We start from the raw sequence: 17,556 nt of genomic DNA on the forward strand, positions 1-17,556 counted from the left end.
CTTCAAGTGAAAAAAATCCCTAAATAATAATTAAATAATAATTTTTGATTAACGCTAAAAACAAAGCAAAACACGATAAAATGAAGGGTCGGGTAACGAACGCCGCCCGAAGGAGGGGCTGGCACCTCCGCTGCTCCGGGGAGCGCCCCGGGGCGCCGGCCGGGGCGGGAGGGGGCGGGCAGGGGGCGGGGGCGCCCCGAGGGGGCGGGCGGGCGCCCGGCCGCGCGGCGGGCGCGGAGCGGCGCGGAGCGGGTGGCGGTGCCGGGGCCGGGGCCGCCGCCGCGGGGATGCGGCGGGAGGCGTGAGGAGGAGGCGGCGGCTCCGCGCGCGCTCGCGCGGGCGGCCCGAGGAGCGGCGCGGCGCGATGGCCACGGAGGTGGTGTGCGGGCTGACCTTCCGGCTGCTGCTGCCCGTGTGCCTGCTGGCCGGTACGTGACCCCCGCGGGAGCCGCGGTGCCTCCCGGCCGCGGGATGCGCTGCCCGCCCGCGGCGTCGCGCGCGTCCCGCGTGTCCGCGCTGCGAGCCGGGAGCCGGCGCTTCCCGGGCATCGGCGGTTCTCCGGCTCCTCGGGAGGGAGCGTTTCTCCTTCTTCGCCGTCTTTCTTTGAGACGTTTCGGATTATGAAGCGGCGTTAGTTAGCGGGCAGCCGTCCAGGGCTGGGAATTATTTTTGGATGCAGAACCGCCGGACTGCGCGCGCTAATAGCCATCCCTGCCCTTCCCACAGAGTTTGAAAAGACTCCTCGGAGGAGCGCGGCGGCGGCTCGCGCAGCGCCCTCAAAAGCGGGACATTCCCGGGGTACCCCCGCCGTGGGGGGAGAGGGGCAGAGCGGTGGGACCCCCACCCAAGCGGAACCTGATTTCCCTTCCACCTCCGCGGGGCACCGGCCCTGCCGCCCCTCGAGCCCCGCGTTCTCCTGCCCCGGCGCCGGAGCGGCTCTTGCTTCGGGCGTCCTGCCCTTCCTCCTCCTCCTCCTCCTCCTTGCACACCTCGGGCTCCTCGGGGCCGGCAACAGTGCGCGGGTGCCAGCGCAGGGGTGTCCATCACCTTGCACAGTGTGGCCCCTTCATTTTTTAGGGAGTGGTGGGAAAATACCCCTTTTCCTTCACTGTGCAGCTTTGTTTCGGGGAGCGTGAGCACCCTGGGGCCAAGGGCAAAGCGGAGGCCCTTCCGCTGCAGGCGCCAGCGCCCTGACCCGTGTCTTGCTCTTTGTGAAGTGCATGTCCTCTGCCATGCTTCGAGGTCGCCCATCTGGCCACCCCTGCAGGGGCTTGCGACATGAGAGCCGTCACTTCGCCCACGGGCAGGACGCGTGGAGGAAGGGCCTGGTGCAAACGATGCCACCCTGGCGCCGGGTGGGCTGCGCGGCTGCCGCATGGGCTATGGAGGGGCCGCCGAGCCAAAGCCTGGTGGCGTGGGGTGGGATGGGTGAAACTCTGTGCTTTAAGCAGGTTGAGTAATTCCAGACCCTCCCTAATCTGAAGGATGGTTGGATTAGGAATGAGGATAGATTTTACCCGAAGGAAGGGCTCTGGAAAATAAATTGTGCTCAGGTGGAATTTGTGTGTGGGGCAGCGCACCTAAGAGTGCGGGATCCAGCCCGAGCACTAAGCGTTAGTGTTACTGGTCTGTGACACTCTCACTCGTGTTGCTCTTCCCGCCGGACTTCCCGGATCAAAGCAGATTTGGGTGTCGTTGCTTTGCTGCCCTGGCAGTTAGGAACACAGAGGTGCTCTCGCGCTGCAGCAGTACCCACAGCGATGAGAACGGGCAATGGGAACGGACGTTGTCCTAAGTTGCTGGTGGTCATTAGTGTCCTTCATGTGCAGATTAATCCAAATCTAAAACCTGAAGCAGGCACTTCCCTTCTTGAACATGAATAAAAAAAAAATCCCACTGGCTAAATCCCGCAGAGTTGGGTGTGTTTGGAGCCAGTAATCTTGTTCTTTTGGATGTGAGGGGAGTAGCTAAACCGACAGCTCTGTGTTGCCTTGATTTTCTCTGTCTGTGCCTTTTTATTCCTTCTTTAAAAACTGTTAAGTTGATGCTCACTAGGGTGAAACCCAGTTCAGAGTCTCCACATTTCTTAAACGCCTCCACCTGAGTTATCCTTGAACCCATGCTGTCCTGTATGCCCCTATATGAATAAAGCGTTGCTTGTTGCTGTGACTTCAGGTGAAATTATATACACCTGGAGCTGAAAAGCTAGCGCAGTGACTCCTTGCACAGCATGATGCTTTGCCTCCTGCCCCTCTCTGGGCAGTAGCTGTGTGTACCTGCAAAAAAGGTGGAAACACATGGTTGTGCTTTTGTCCTGAATCTTTGTGTACGTGACGGAAAATGACAGACTCCTCTGGTTTCTTGTGATTTATTTTGTCCTTCTTTTTCCTGGAGGAGAGAGTGACCAGGTTGGTGAACACTGATAAAATGTTTGGAAGGGAATGGCAGCTGTGGCAAACTTTAAGATTAATACGGCTGCTGAGCTGAAGGTTGATTCCTTAAATACTTTAATGCTTTAAATGCCTGAAGTACTAGTTTTCAATGTTCTCAAAGCAATATTTAATACTTTAAATACTCTATTTTTAAAGTAAATAAATTCTAATTCTACTTATCTCTGCTGGTATGAAACGTGCATATTTTCCAAGCACCAATTCCTATTATGTAGTTGGCTAAATACAATTAAATGAGTTGTTAGTGTTTTGGGATCAGGTCTGTTATACTAAAGAGTATTGTCTTGTGCCAGTAAGCCTAGGTATATTTGTTTAAGCTTGAGAACTGTGTCTTAAGTGCCTACTGAAGATGGGAAATGCTACATGTATAAAATGAAAGATTTTGGAGAATGCAAATTTTGTTGCGGGCTTGCTTACTTCTTCAAAGTTAATCTACCATCAAGTTCTTTTGAGAGTAAGATCTTATACTCAATCCAAGTTTAAAGGATAACTCATAGCAATAGAAACTTTCTTAGAAATAAAGTACTGTGCTCTGTAATAAGACAGACACTGTTGGTTTTTTTGATTTCTTATTTAAATTTTAGAGACAGTAATAAAGTAGTAATAATAAAAAGTTGAAAAATCAATGAAAGATGTTGGAGAATAGATTTTGGTGCTGGGAAAGATTGTTTTGTTTTTGTGTATTATCATATTTTTAAGCTTCATCCTTGACATAAACTCTTTTTTTTTTTTTTTTTTTTGTTACTCCTGTAAACCCAAAATATGAAGAAAGAACATGATTCCTCCCTCTCTGAAGGAAGGCATCAGAACTCTCTTTTGCTAATTGCTTTCCTTGGTCTATAAAGATTTGAACCACAGAGCTGTGGTTTACATCACTTGATAACAATTTTTAATTTGCCTACTTTCAATTGTTTTACTTCACACACGATTCATTAGTTTTGTTTTAAGGAAAATGTTATTTTCAAATGGGATGCTGGAAAGCAAGCACTTAGAGAGAACAGCTTTCTCTGATTTTAGACGTAGGGTGCTGGATTACATGTTATCAGCAGATTGATAGCAGCCAGCTTTGACTGGCCCAGATGCACCCCAGAAGTTGCACATAAATCTACTTGCTTTTCTGAACTCTTGAATTTTGGCCAAAACAAAGTATGAATTATGGGAGCTTCTAGAAATTTTTTGTTTGTTTGTTTCTGTTTTTGAATGTATTAGTATGTATTAGTATGTACATGTACAGAGCACATGTATTAGTGCTCTGTAAATGGCAACAAATAAGAAAAAATACTTCAAAGAATATAGGGAACTTTTTGAATACTTAGGGTGCAGTTCAGATATTCATTGGAAAATTGCATTTGCTTTTTCAAGCCAAATCTTGAACTCCTGGTATATGGTGGGAATCACTTTTATCCCTCCTTTCAGCAACTGATTCATCACAATGATATTGAATGAATCAGAATGACCATCTCTTCAGGCTGTGAAGAAAGTGTTATGCACAGTATTTTTAAAAGCACGCACCATATTTTCACAAACACATATATTTACTGGGGCTGGAAGTGCCCCAGGAGTGTGGCCAGCTGGACAGAGGTGCTTGTTCTGCCTTTGAATGAGGAGGTAGATTCCAGCACACTTGAGTGTTCTTGGACTTTTGGCCCCAAATTAACAGGTGCAGATTAAAGCTTTGGACGGAAATACCTTGCTCCCTTTGCAGGTGCTGCAATGCTGTTAAAATAATTCATAATTTGTAATCTCTCTGTACGTTTTATTGCAGTATATGTGTCCTATAGAATGACTTGGACAATTTTGTAAAACTCTGGTAGTTTGGATGCAGTGATCTGTGCCATGCCCTGATTTTTTTTTTTCAAAATTCAAGTGAACTTTACACTGTTAATGATAGTGCTGTTTGTTACACTTTTAAACCAGTCAATTCCTTAAAAAGGGAGAAAGAAAGACTAAGTTTTTTTTTTTTTCTTTATCATTATAGTGGCACTGGGGAATATTTACTATGATGTGCTGAAAGGAATGGTAGGGAACAGTATGAGAGAGATTCCCATAGACTTCCTGTTACATTTTAAAACCCTCTTGTTGTCTCAGAGCACTCATAAAAATGTTAGTCGCATCAACAAAAAAAACCTAGGGAAGTCTTAATGGATAGCAGGCTAAAACAAAACAAAACAAAACAAAACTAAAAAGCCCTGGAAAGCTTGGATGCCCATTTCCATGGAAGAGCCTGAAATGGCTGCTAAATTTCTAAATTATTTGAAGAGGGGAAGGAAAGTTACCAGGTCTCCTTTACTGAAATAATTTTTTCTGTTTGCTTAATTTCCAATCTGTCAGGAAAAACACTTCCCAACCACAAGCATATAAAGGCATATTTTTATTTGTTATTTATTTTACTTTTATTTATTTATTTATTTCTGTGCAAATGTGAGTTAAATCTGCACGGCTTCCATTTTCAATGTCAATTAACAGCTTGTGGAGCACAGTGTGCCACCTCTCCTCTAACAGCCCTTGCAGGGCAGCTGGGAAACTAGGTAAATCTCACAAAAAATGGGATTATAGCATCTGTCCTTAAGATTGCATCAGCCAGATTTATTTGTCTTGACTCTTCCATACAGCAGTTCATACACACTTAAGGGATGAAATAAGTTGAAGGAGAATCTGCAGATTACTTGGTGGGTTTAGGGTTTGCCAGGTAGGTAACTTGCTGTGCAGATAGGGAACATGGCCATGGATATTGGTGGGAGCAGCTGACTGCAGAAAGCTGCTTGAAGAACGTGGCAACTGGCCTGGTGTCTGTTGGACCTGGAAAGGGTTTGGACCCGGCGTGTGCAGGGCAGGAGCTCCCAGGCACTGTCTGCAAATCGTGCGGTTCCTCCTCACTGTTGTTGAAACAGCAGGTGCAAAACTGAGACATATTCTGGTTTCCGTATCAGAGCAGTCAAAGCACAAAATGGAATGACAGAACTTTGCATTTTAGGAATGGATGGCTCTTATTGCTATTATTTATTTATTTGGTAGACAAGGAAGAGAATGCTACCGTTAATACACTAGTATGGGTCGCTTTTATGCTGTTCCATTCCAGATAATTTTCTAAATGTCAAAAAACCTGAGACACCCAAACTCTTAAGGTGTGGGGAGGAGCGTGCCGTAGTCTTAACCACTAAAGCACTGAACTATAGTCACAGTGCAGCTTTTCCAGGATGTTCAGAGGGGGAGTTGTGAATGCTGGCAAAAGCAGACTGGCTTCACGGTGGCTGGCACTGCTAAAAATACTCTTGCAAGACCATACCAGCTAATTGCATCCTGTCCGAAAGGGACTTTAAATGATGCACTTCTCCATAGCAATAAAATCTCTCTTTTTTTTTTTTCACTAGCATATAAATGGCTGAATGTTTGCACTTCAGTCTCTTTCCCTTCCCCTCTTCTCCCACTGCAACAGCAGCCTTCAGCAGCCCTTGTAAAGCTGAAGGATCTTAATTTGAGGACAACCTTTCACATGTGTAATATCAGTAATTAATTTCTCCTGTTAGACTGCAGCAAACTAAGAAGCAAGTTACTTGCTCTCTATCCTGAAGAATGGCAGGAAAAAGTCTGTCAGTCAAGTAGATGGCATAAGTCTATGCGTAGGCATTTGTGAAGATTGCATTTTGTTTTTTTTTCTTTAAAAGGTGGAGGTTTTTTTTTTTTTTGATGCTGCAGCAGATTGTCTGTACTAAACAGATTATCTGTAACTAAAGTCACCGAGATTTGTTTTCCAGAGTAGAGCAGTTTCCTGTAGCATGATTTTTGCAGTGGGTATGGCACTTGGTACTGAAGCTGAGCAGGTCAGGAGCTGGCAGCGGGCAGGGAAAGGGGAGGTGGTGCTGGCAGCAGTACGAGGGGCAGAGCTCCCTGAGACCAGCCAGCATAACTAGGGGGTTATGTTGTCAGACAGACCAATTTACAATTTTGAATATTAAAAAGAGATAAGAAAGAAAGTGAACAGGAGAGTTAAATTCTATCATATCTGCTATTTCTAGTGCATTTGTTAAAAGTGATGCATTATGTTCAGGATGTGGTTGACTTAATGTGCTTTCTTTTTTTCTCTTGAAAATCTTACCTGTTCATTTCCTATCTTGAGTAGGCAGAACTAAAGCCCAAATGCTACATTAAGGTTGCTATTTTGTATCTTAATTTCTATTTTTCTTTAATTTGGAACTGCAATGTTAGCTGTGATAATATCCTGTAGCAATGAATTCCAAGGGTGAACTCCACTGTGAATAAAAAGGAGTACTCTTTAATTCATTCTCAATTTGTTGCCTCAGTAAATAATCCTTTGGATGGGAAAAAGTATGTATAATCACTTAAATCAACAACAGTCTAGTGTTCTATTTACTCTTACACTTTAGAATAACATTTGCAAGGCATAAAATCAACCGTTAAGATTAACTAGAAATTAACAGCTCTGACTTTCCTATCAGTTGTCCAAAATTGAAAAGAAAGAGATGAGGATCATGCTAAACATTTCTACCCCCTTAAGTGAGCAGTTTCAAAACACTTTTGCATTTTGAATGATGAGAGAGCCCAGCGTAACACTTCTTGTTTGAGCTCATTCATATAATGGTCAGTTATTTTGGAAATGAAGTAAAACTTGAAGTGAGTCTGTGTGTTTGTGAGATACAGTAATCACTCCTTTTTTTGGCAAAATATTATAAAACACAGGATTTCAGACGTTACATACTCTGTCTACTGTTTCCAAGCCACTAATTTGTTGCACGTAGTCTGACAGACCCATAATTTAAAACTGAAGTATCTAAGTGGTATTAGAGTGAGGGTCAAACTGCCCCGGGTTCAGATGTTGCAAAGGAGACTAAAAATTGTTTTCTTAGCAGATAAGGATATTTGCCACTGTGGTGAGAGATGGGCAAATGGGTCAAACTGGGTCAAAAGATGCTAAACGGTGGCGCGCTCTTTGCTTGTCATGCTGATACCAGTCAGCAAACTGTTTCGTTGGGTAGAAGACTCACTATTAGGGAAACTAGTTTGCAGTTAACTTGGGGAAAGCAGAGTGACTCCTTGCTTGCAGTGATACATTCCAGATTTCAAGTGCGAGATTAGCCTTAAATTTGGGTCAAGCTTTTGTTGAAAGCAGGAGGAGATTGCAACGGCTCTGGAAGGAATAATCAGCGAAATGTGTTTTTCATAATCCATGTACTTCTGTTGTAACCTGCAAGGAAGTCCTTCTCCAAACTGGTAATCTGCAACCGTAGAAAGTAACAGTGATTGCAAAGATTGATTATTATTGATATTGTTGATTGACTTTTCTAGCAAATTATTTGTTCATCTCTATTAAAGAAATACAATGATATTTACTCTGATTTCATTTTAATGCATGGCCATAAGCACTAAAAATCTCTGTAGCATGCCTTGTATTTTTTCTTCTTTAATCTTTCAGAGAAGCAGGTTTTCTGTCACTGAGAAAAAAACTGGATGATAAGCCAAAAGATAGTGAGGGCAATTCATCTTCCAGAAATCGTTTAGATGTATAAAATTCACAGATATAAGTACTTGCTCGTGTTGCCATTTTGTTAGTGTACTTCTATGAAAATAAGACTACGCGTAGAATTAAGGCTAGAACAGAATTGAAAGGAAGACTAGAATAGAAGACTAGTTAGCATTAAAAAAGACCTGTTGTATTTCCTAGTAACGCTGCATTTTTTAACACAGATGCATGGTTCCATCCACTTACACAAGATGACAGCCTAAAGGAAACAATGTATTTTAACCTCTCGAAACTTTGAGAGAGACCAGATTGCTTTTTTGGCATGTGTATTGCAGAGCATCATTCAAAAGACACATATTTTCAATGTCAAGCATGGAATTATAATTACATTTTACGCTTCGTTTTGCATGAATCATTGATAACATCAGAGTTTTCTGTTAGCACTAATTGGATGTTTCTGTGTAGAAATTTATATAGAAATATGTATACATTTTCTGTGTGCTAGATTATGAAACATCTTTCTTCAGGTTGTAATTCTATGGATCAAATAAACCCTGTTACTTTGTGACATATGTGTCACCTGCCGGAGAAGCTGCGTGATCTTTTTGATTATTCTTGCTCATTTTATTCTCTAGGCATTAACACCTTCAAACTACTGTTTATTTTAGAAAACAAAGGACTGTGAAGCAAGGCCCTGTCTCTTTTCTTAACTAAATATTGGCCATGTATATCATGTAAATAATGAATAACATTTCTGTGGTTTATTTTCTCTAAATTGAAAGAGTTAAACTTTTTTTTTTAATTGTTTGGATAACATGCCATTACTCTCTTCTTAAAAATGTACATTTTCTGATGAAGTTATAGTTAAGCTTAGCCCTCTCCTCTCCTCTCCTCTCCTCTCCTCTCCTCTCCTCTCCTCTCCTCTCCTCTCCTCTCCTCTCCTCTCCTCTCCTCTCCTCTCCTCTCCTCTCCTCTCCTCTCCTCTCCTCTCCTCTCCTCTCCTCTCCTCTCCTCTCCTCTCCTCTCCTTTCCTTTCCTTTTGTGTGTGAAAATGTTTTAACTGGAAAACCTTTATCTCCAGAATTCATTCCTTCTGACAAATTTCTTCTTGCTAATCTGTATACAGGCTTTGATGTCACTTGACTGTTTTCTTTTTCAGTCTGATCAAGTCTCTCTTTCTAACAGAACAGAACAAAAAAGTCCTCTCTTTTTTAAAAAGAGGTCTTTATTTATCATTTTTGTGCATTTCCTGAGTAAGGCAACTCTTTGGCCTTACCTGTGTAATAGAAGAACTTTTACTCCTTGCCTAAGGTGATATCTTGCCTAAGATGACTTTCTTGCTTCACACTCATGCTCTTCTTACCATATGGTATGCGCTCTGGGCCTTTGGTTTTTGTTGTGATCTTTGTTCCTTTATCATGAAGCAACTTTCAATTTGGCAAAATTGATCCTGTATTACACTTCTTCGACCCAGCACAACTTTCCTTGCCTAGTTGTCTCCAGTTCTTGATTTGTTTGGTCTTGAAATAAGAATCCAGTTAGGCAATGACATGGTTGGGAATCAAGAGGAGAGGATATGATGGCAAGAGGGCTTTCTTTGACAGTATCTGGTAAACCTTTTTTTGAAGGCAAAATAATAATAATAATAACTATATTAAAAATAATTCTAAATAGTGTTCCTTCTTTCAGCTCTTCAGTATAACCAGTTGGTCTCGTTCAAGCTGTCAGCAGTTGTGGGACATTGTATTCTGCTGTCTACCTCCTCTCCATCTGAGAGAACTCTGCATAAGCCATGTTTTAGACCACTCACTGTTGTGATATTTGTAGGCTTTCCTTTCTATGTACATCCTACTTTTATAATGTAGCATCTTCTATATCAGATGAAAGGTATTATTGCTTGATTTTTTCAAAGAAACTGATTAAAGAGACTAGTTGCTTAGCGTTATTTTGCTTTCAGTATGAAACCATAGCTAAAATTCTAACAGCATTTCCATTTGTAATGTGTGAACTTAGTATAATTCTTGCAACTTTTAAAGATTTGTCCTGAAAATTCATAGTGCTGGTGTGGAATATGAGAGAGCAAATTTCTTTATTGTCTTTAAGTGAAGTGCTGTAGATTTAGCCATGTGCATACTTAGAGTCAAAATACAATACAAGAAATGCTGTGTATATATAAAGGGAAAAATTTAGTGATGTAGCAGGTCTTAAATACCTTTTTACAGTAGTTGATGTCAGCCATTTGTTCTCATTGAGATTTTTGATTCAGTTCAATCATCATGCCCAATACGTACTATATATAAATATTAAAATCTGCTTTTCACAACTTCCCTTGGTGTCTGCAAGTGCAACTTCTCAGCTGTGCAAAGACCTCTACAAATCTGCTTCCTACTAATTCGCTGAAAGCAGAGGCAAACATATTCTCTTGTGTGCACTCAAACAGATCCTTGCAATTTATCATACCACTGCAAATTTAAACAAAGATTGCTCGGAGATAGTAACTGTATATGAAATAATATGACAGGTCGAATAAGCCACTCCTGATTTCTACATTTCTGTTGTAGGATATAGAGACACTGCAGAGCCTACGACTGCATCTACTTTCACGGTGTAAAAATGAGAGTTAGCGTAATCATCTAACAGCTTATATCTTCCTGTATACAAATCTCCATTAAAAAATAGAAAAGAAGTAATGCACAGATGTTGTAGTGAGTAAAAAGGAAAAGACAGGAACTTCCAGATGGTCAACTGTGTGCCCTGCAGGATGCTGCAGTGTGAACCTCTGGAAAAGCAGGATAGCACTTTATTTCCTGCCTCCTCTGGCCACAGTTATGGTATTTTGGGGATTTCCATTTGCTGCTTCCATCTGGAGGAAGCCCTTTTCCTGTTGCCCTTCAAATGGAAATGTATCAGTGTTAAATACAGGATTGTTCCAACAATGCACAGTGTCGTGAACTGGAAATAAAATGAACAACAAGAGAAAAAAAAGGCTCTTTATCAAAGTATCCTGCTTGCACAATTGATGCATGTTAGTCACTGTCAAAGTACGCTGAAATAAGAATGTCTCCTTTTCTTTCCTTTTCTTTTCCTTTTCTTTTCCTTTTCTTTTCCTTTTCTTTTCCTTTTCTTTTCCTTTTCTTTTCCTTTTCTTTTCCTTTTCTTTTCCTTTTCTTTTCCTTTTCTTTTCCTTTTCTTTTTCTTTTCCTTTTCTTTTCCTTTTCTTTTCCTTTTCTTTTCCTTTTCTTTTTCTTTCCTAGTGGATGTGATAGCTATCTTCAGAAGATAGCTGAAGTCACTGAAATGACTTTATAGCTGTGTTGAAAATTTCTTCTAACATTTTTAAAGCTATTGATTAAGGATTTGTACTGTTCAAGGTGTAAACCAGTACCTCTTCTGAGGAGGTAGAAGATTATTCCCTTGGCGATAGGGAGTGCAAGTAATTTCACAATTATAGGATTCTCACATATTTTTTCAAAGCAGGTGAGGTTGGACGCTCCCCTGCAAGGTTTCTGGGGTCTTTATGGTCTAGTCACCCTTGAGTTCCCCTGATCAGCCTGGCTGGCCCCAGGCTGGAAGGGACCTTAGGAAGGCACTAGTCCAACCTGCTGCTCTCAGCAGGGTCAATACTGAGTTTGGGCTAGGTTTCTCAGGGCTTTGCCCTGTTGGGTTTTGAAAATCTTCAAGAACAGAGGTCCACAACATTTCTGGGCAGCCTATTCCCAGACTTAATGGTCTTCATAGGGATTTTTTTTCCCTTATTATAGCCTCTGGACTTGAAGTTTTGGTTGTCATATCTTGTTCTCCTGTACTTTCCCCACTAAGGAGCCTGTCTCCAACTTTTCAGTAACTTCTCTTTAGGCCCAGGGTTGCTGCTGCAGGTGCCCCAAAGCTGTCTCATCTCCAGGCCGAATAACTCCCATCCCTCGGCTGTTCCTCACATGACTCTAGCCTTGGCCATCTTGATGGCCTCCCCTGGACTTGCTCGAGATCATCAATGTATTTCTTGCCCTGGGAGACCTAAAGTCGGATGCATACTCCAGATGTGGTTTGATGAATGCTGAGGAGAAAGGAGAATAATCTGTTTCCATGATCTGTTGGCTACACTGTTGTTGGTACAGCCCTGTAGCTAATACTGAATTCCCAAGATAGATCTAGTCCAAAAATTTTTACAATGCTTAAATGTAAGAAACAGAAACCAGGATGACTTACAATTACCATTATTTTTATTCTTCTATTCTTTTTTTTTTAAGCAATCAAACCTTCTAAAATTAGATCTAAGGATCACAAGTTAAAAAAGAAAGTTGATGTTGGTTTTTATATCTGAACAAACAGAATTTGTACCCAGAGCAGAGCTCTTAGGACTTTTTCTGTCCACTTTTTTTGATTTAAAAACCAAAAGAAGTGTTCAGATTTAACAATAAATCCTAACTCAACTCCCTTACATGGACGCAGCTGCCTTTAAGACATCCTGGGTATAGCTTTTTATTTTTGGTTCCAACCTGTATACTGTATAACAGGGTCTTGGAAGTCCTGCTGTGAGAAATTTTATTTTATTTTATTTTATTTTATTTTATTTTATTTTATTTTATTTTATTTTATTTTATTTTATTTTATTTTATTTTACAGTATTTCTCTAAACTCACCAAAATCTCAAATCTCAGAGTCTAGTTTTCTATTCTTGGTTTTAAAAATAAATAATAATAATAAAAAATGACACATAGCCACTGTCGGTATCTTCAGGGCATGGTCTGATTTGCTATGTTTTAGCACATACAATATGCCTCCAAAAGCAGAACAAAGATTAATGATGTTCCTCAGCTGGAAGAGCTAATTATTAATGAATGTTGTTCAGTAACACTGTCATAGTTATCTGTCACTGATTTGTAATGCAGGGATTAATTAATAGGAGAAGACCTAGACATTTCTCCTCAGTTTCCATAGATGTCTACTGCTTGCTTTCTGCAAGGGACTAACTGACTAGCTAGCAAACTGTTGGCTTTTCTTTCCTGTTAACCATGCCCACATAATAGAGTACTTTTTTAATTAGGTGGCAAGGCTTGTTACTGTGCGAATCAGAGACAGCTAATTTTTTAAAAAACCACAAGAGAAAAATTAGTTCAGAATGTTTCTGCATTGCATTCCTTTCCCTGACACGATATCCATCTTGTGTGGGATTTATAAATTACAGCTAGCAGTAGTTATTTTGCTATAGGGTTGCGATTTTGAAATAAGTACTGGGAAAGCTTGCTTGTGTTTTGAAGGTATGAAACTCTTGATGCTAGTTGTTCTAGCATCTATTGTGTTGGGTTTTAGATCCATTGGAATTAGTTTTTCCCCAAAATTTTCGTCTCAAAGCTGCAAGATTAATATATTTCTTTGGCATTAGTATTTAGCTAACTGGGCTGAGATTAGAGGAGCTGTATATCAGCATTCCTTCTGATGTCTTTCATCTTAAAAGAAGAACAGAAGAAGTTGCAGTATGACCATGTGAAAATTAGAACTATTCATTGCTAGTAATATATCTGGTCTTTAGGCTAGTTATTGTTATCAAAAGTCACATGACCACTTTTTAAAAGAAATCTTATTCTTTATATGTGTATTCTTAGGTAACACATAATTTCAGCAGGGAAAACAGTAATTGATGTAGTGTACTTGAAGCAACCCAGATGTCTTTCCTGAGGGGTTATTGCCATTGTTAACCATGATAGTAGAGGGAAATGTCTTCCCATCTTCTTGTAAAGATGTTCTCTTGTTCTCTTATCTCTTGTAAAAAGTCTAATATTTCATGTGAGGATACCATTGCATCAGCATGAAACTCAGTTGTTCTTTTCATTTTACACTGGATTTATCAACCCATTTCAGTCGTTGCAGAAAGTGATGTTTTACTGTGAGATAACTTTTGTTTTCATAAAGCTGAAAAGTAATTTAAAAGTAGTATTTAAATGTACTGGGAAATATCAGTATGTTTTTAAAAAGTGGAGTGATAAGGAAATACTGACTTTTTTTAGCTTTAGACTCTCATAAAGATGGATACCCGAAGGCATGTTCAAATACTCCTGATATTCTAGCACATCATGTGTGTGCCTTTCCTAGGCTGTGCAAGCAGAAGAGTTAAAGAAGATGGATCTAACTTTCAGAATTGCCAGGCTACATGTGATTCATTGAATCCTGCTTGACACAAAATTCCTCTCCCTTATGCAAATCTGACCTGCAGAGAGGGAATTAGGAATCAGGATTCCTGCATTAGGAATCAGTTGATTTTGCATGGGGAGGGAGCAGGAACTTGCCAGCAGTTAAATATTTTAGAGCCTTGTGCTCTTCACAGAAGATTGCAAAGTAAAGTAAATCAAGGCAAGTTATTTTCATGTATGTTTATAACATTATTAATTCTCTCCTTGAGATACTGCATTCAAAACCTGCGTGAGGAATTCATTCTTAGTAACAGTTGTGGACTAAAATTGATACGGATTTGGTTTTCGACATGTTAATAGCCAGGTAGCCAGAACTGGGGCACATGAAATCACTTAATTGATTTTTAAAACATTTCCTTTTAGGTTGGCAGATCCTTTAATGTATGTTCCTTTTTTTTTCTTTTTTTTAAAAAAAAATTAACAGTCCAGGAACAAGTGCTATGAATGCTAGGAGGTTGCTTGGGAAGACCAGTGTTTTCATTCCATGAATTAGGTAACATATATAAAATGCCATCTCTTGTTAACAGAATTGGGTAACAGAATAACAGAAAAAAGCGTAAAACATAATTAGGAGGAACTCTTTTTGCTGCTGTGTTATAATACCCGAGTTAGTAAAAATTGTGCTTATCATTCACTCTCATTCCTGAGTTACATGTGGTATCTAGCTAGATTTTTCCTTACGCTTAGAAGAGGAAGTATCTGAGATATAGCTTTAAAGTCAGCAGAAGTGATCTGTGCTTAGTCTAAGACTGCAAATGATGTCAATAAATTAATGGCCTTGTGGGTATTTACAGACAGGGGATAAATAGAGGTATTAGGAATGCAGTCTTGAACGCAAAAGAAGGAAAAAGTCTTTTGTGAAGTGTTTAATCAAAACTGCGCAAGAAGATACTGTCAGTGTTGTCTACAGTGCTACCACGATCTTATTGGGATGAAGCTGTTTGTTGCTGTTTTTTTTTTTTTTTTTTAATCATAATCCTGCAAAAACATGTTGTCCTTTAAGGACCTTTGCCCACAGCCTGTAACGTTATTGGCTTTCATCATGAACAAGTTAAAAAGATTTCTGGATGGATTGCTAACCTGGTTAGCAGGTTGGTTTTGCATTTGCTTGTGGTTTTGTTTTGTTTTTCCTTTGGGTTGCTCCTGTCTGGTAGTATCCAAAATAACAGATTCAGGGCCCCGAGGGAGACTGAGTGTTTAGAAAAAAAAAAAAAACCAAGCAAATGGCCTCCATCCTTTAACAAACATCCTTATTTGCACTTTCCTTTATGTGTTTTTTCTGGTAATCATGAGCAGACAGCATCTCTCAGTGCACTCACACCTCCTTCCTGGCTGTCAGTCTTGTATTATAGTATAATTAAGCTGATTATGTATTCAGATTGCTTCTGAAAGAGCAATTACTAATAAGAAGGATTCAAAGTAATAAAAAGTGTTATGATGGCCTCGACCTTACAATATTTGATCTTTGCGTCTTGCATTGATTTATTGCAAGTTTTGAGTGGTCAGCATCCTGCTGTGACTGTCTCTGTTCTGTTTTTGGAAACAACTTCAGTCAAATATAGAACATGTACTGCTACCTGAACCATCTTATAGCTTTAAAATAATAATAGCAAAGATGCAATGAGATTGGTTTATTATTTGAGTCAGAATTACTGAAAGCACTAATATAAAGGTTTAAATTAATATCATTTACATGAGGCTCCTGTGAATGATAAAGGAATCTTTGGTAGTTAGGCACAAAAGAGAAATAACTGAAGAAAACATAACTGTATGAATGAGGTATCGGTGAGAGTACCCTAAGGCTGCCAGGGTGCACCAGAAGTAATGACTTTCAAGTTTACCAGACCTCCATGCACATACACATTAAAGTCTAGGGCTCATCCTCACTTTTTCCCCCAACCTGTGAAATAACTACCAAAGATTCCTTCAAACACCAAAGATGTCTTCAAAGACATCTTTTATTGTAATTATTCTCTTTAATTCAGTAGTTTTTTTGTTTTGTTTTCATTACGGTGTTTGTAGAAACACACACCAAATAAACTACCTAGTTTATTGGCTTAAATGTTTATAACACTTTTTTTTTTTTAATAGAAAACAATCCTTTGGCCTTGCTCAGGCTTTGAAAGGGAAGTCTGGTTACATTCTTCAATTATTGTCTTTCGAGCAGCAATGATATTGCTTGTTAATGGTGATATCTTCATAGTATCACTAAATTAATTAAAATATTCTGAAGCAAATGAACTTTCAAAAAATGTGCAGATGGAGTAAAATAGGTGAATAATATGTACATGGAGCCCTTAGAAATCTTAATTGCTTTTGTGACAGATAAAGAAATCACCTGGGTGATGAAAGCAAACTCCATCAGCTAAAGATGTGCAGATTCCTTTAGTCCCAATAAAATACTGGTTGACTTTTTTTGGTTCCATAGGGAAACCAAATTTTATTTATTTATTTATTTGTAATCCTTCCAGAGTTATTGGGCCCTGGCTTGATTTGATCCTTTTATTTTTATTTCAAAATTTATTTAATCTTTTTAGCAACAGTGATTTTTTTTCCCAGAGACACTGACCGAGCAGGGCAGGTGTCTTCTGCCACATAGCCTCTCTTCTATGATTGACTGCATTACTGTGTTTTGATGTACAATGATGTGTCCAGTAGTTAGAGAAGTATGCAGAACTTTATCATATTTATATACTGGGAGATGCAATGTTTTTTTCTATGTCACTTTTCTATAAAGAGACAAGATGGATCTGAAAAAGCCCATTATTTTGGATGTATTTTAGGAGAGCAAATTTCCCTCTGAAGCTATAACTTTGTCAGGGTTTTGTCTCTTGCTTTTAGAAATCACATGGCCTCCTGTAGGAGGTCCGCTTCTGAAAGCATAAGAACTATGACTTTTTTTTTTAAGAAAGAGAAAAAGAGAGAGAGAAAGAAAAAACCCCATGGATTATGATTATTTTACTGGCATTACTCCAGACAAACACTGTCACCTTCACTGGAAGGAAATTGGGTTACTTTTGAAGAAATACAAGTGAAGTATAATTTGCTGACATATTGAATGTTGTTACAGGAGAGAATCATTAAATAATAACATGAGTGTAATGAGATCACATTTCAGAGGATTTTACATCCTTTTATGAAGGATCGGAAGGCAAGCAGATAAGGACAGTAAGCTGGAGAATATGGAAGAAGGCAAATGGTCTCAGAAAAATAACAGCCAAAAAGAATGAGGACAATATTAGCAAAGTGAAAGGTGGGGTAGCAGGTGCCTCATACATAAGAGCAAAGAAATGAGACAGGCTGGTCTTCGGGAAATACTGAAATATTGAACGAGTAGATTTCAGTATTCAAATAAAAGCATATGCTTGGTGGAAATCTAGAAAGATAATGCAGACAGCTAGGCCAGATGGGAGATGGTTAACAAAAGAAAACACTGTCT

The 17,556-nt window shown here is 39.8% G+C and overlaps 1 protein-coding gene across 1 annotated transcript in view; it reads left to right on the forward strand.

Moving 5' to 3' along the window:
• Positions 1-364: 364 nt before the first annotated feature.
• PIEZO2 (piezo type mechanosensitive ion channel component 2) overlaps positions 365-17,556 on the forward strand; it is a 280,266-nt gene continuing 263,074 nt past the window's right edge. The window contains exon 1 of the mRNA XM_088524117.1: positions 365-428. Within this exon, the coding sequence (XP_088380243.1) occupies positions 365-428 (64 nt within the window). The remainder of the gene's footprint in view (positions 429-17,556) is intronic.

The sequence above is a fragment of the Tinamus guttatus genome, unplaced genomic scaffold, assembly GCF_059628265.1.
Source record: "Tinamus guttatus ecotype Peru unplaced genomic scaffold, ASM5962826v1 Tinamus_guttatus_pri_ptg000203l, whole genome shotgun sequence".
In the NCBI taxonomy this organism is placed as follows: domain Eukaryota; kingdom Metazoa; phylum Chordata; class Aves; order Tinamiformes; family Tinamidae; genus Tinamus; species Tinamus guttatus.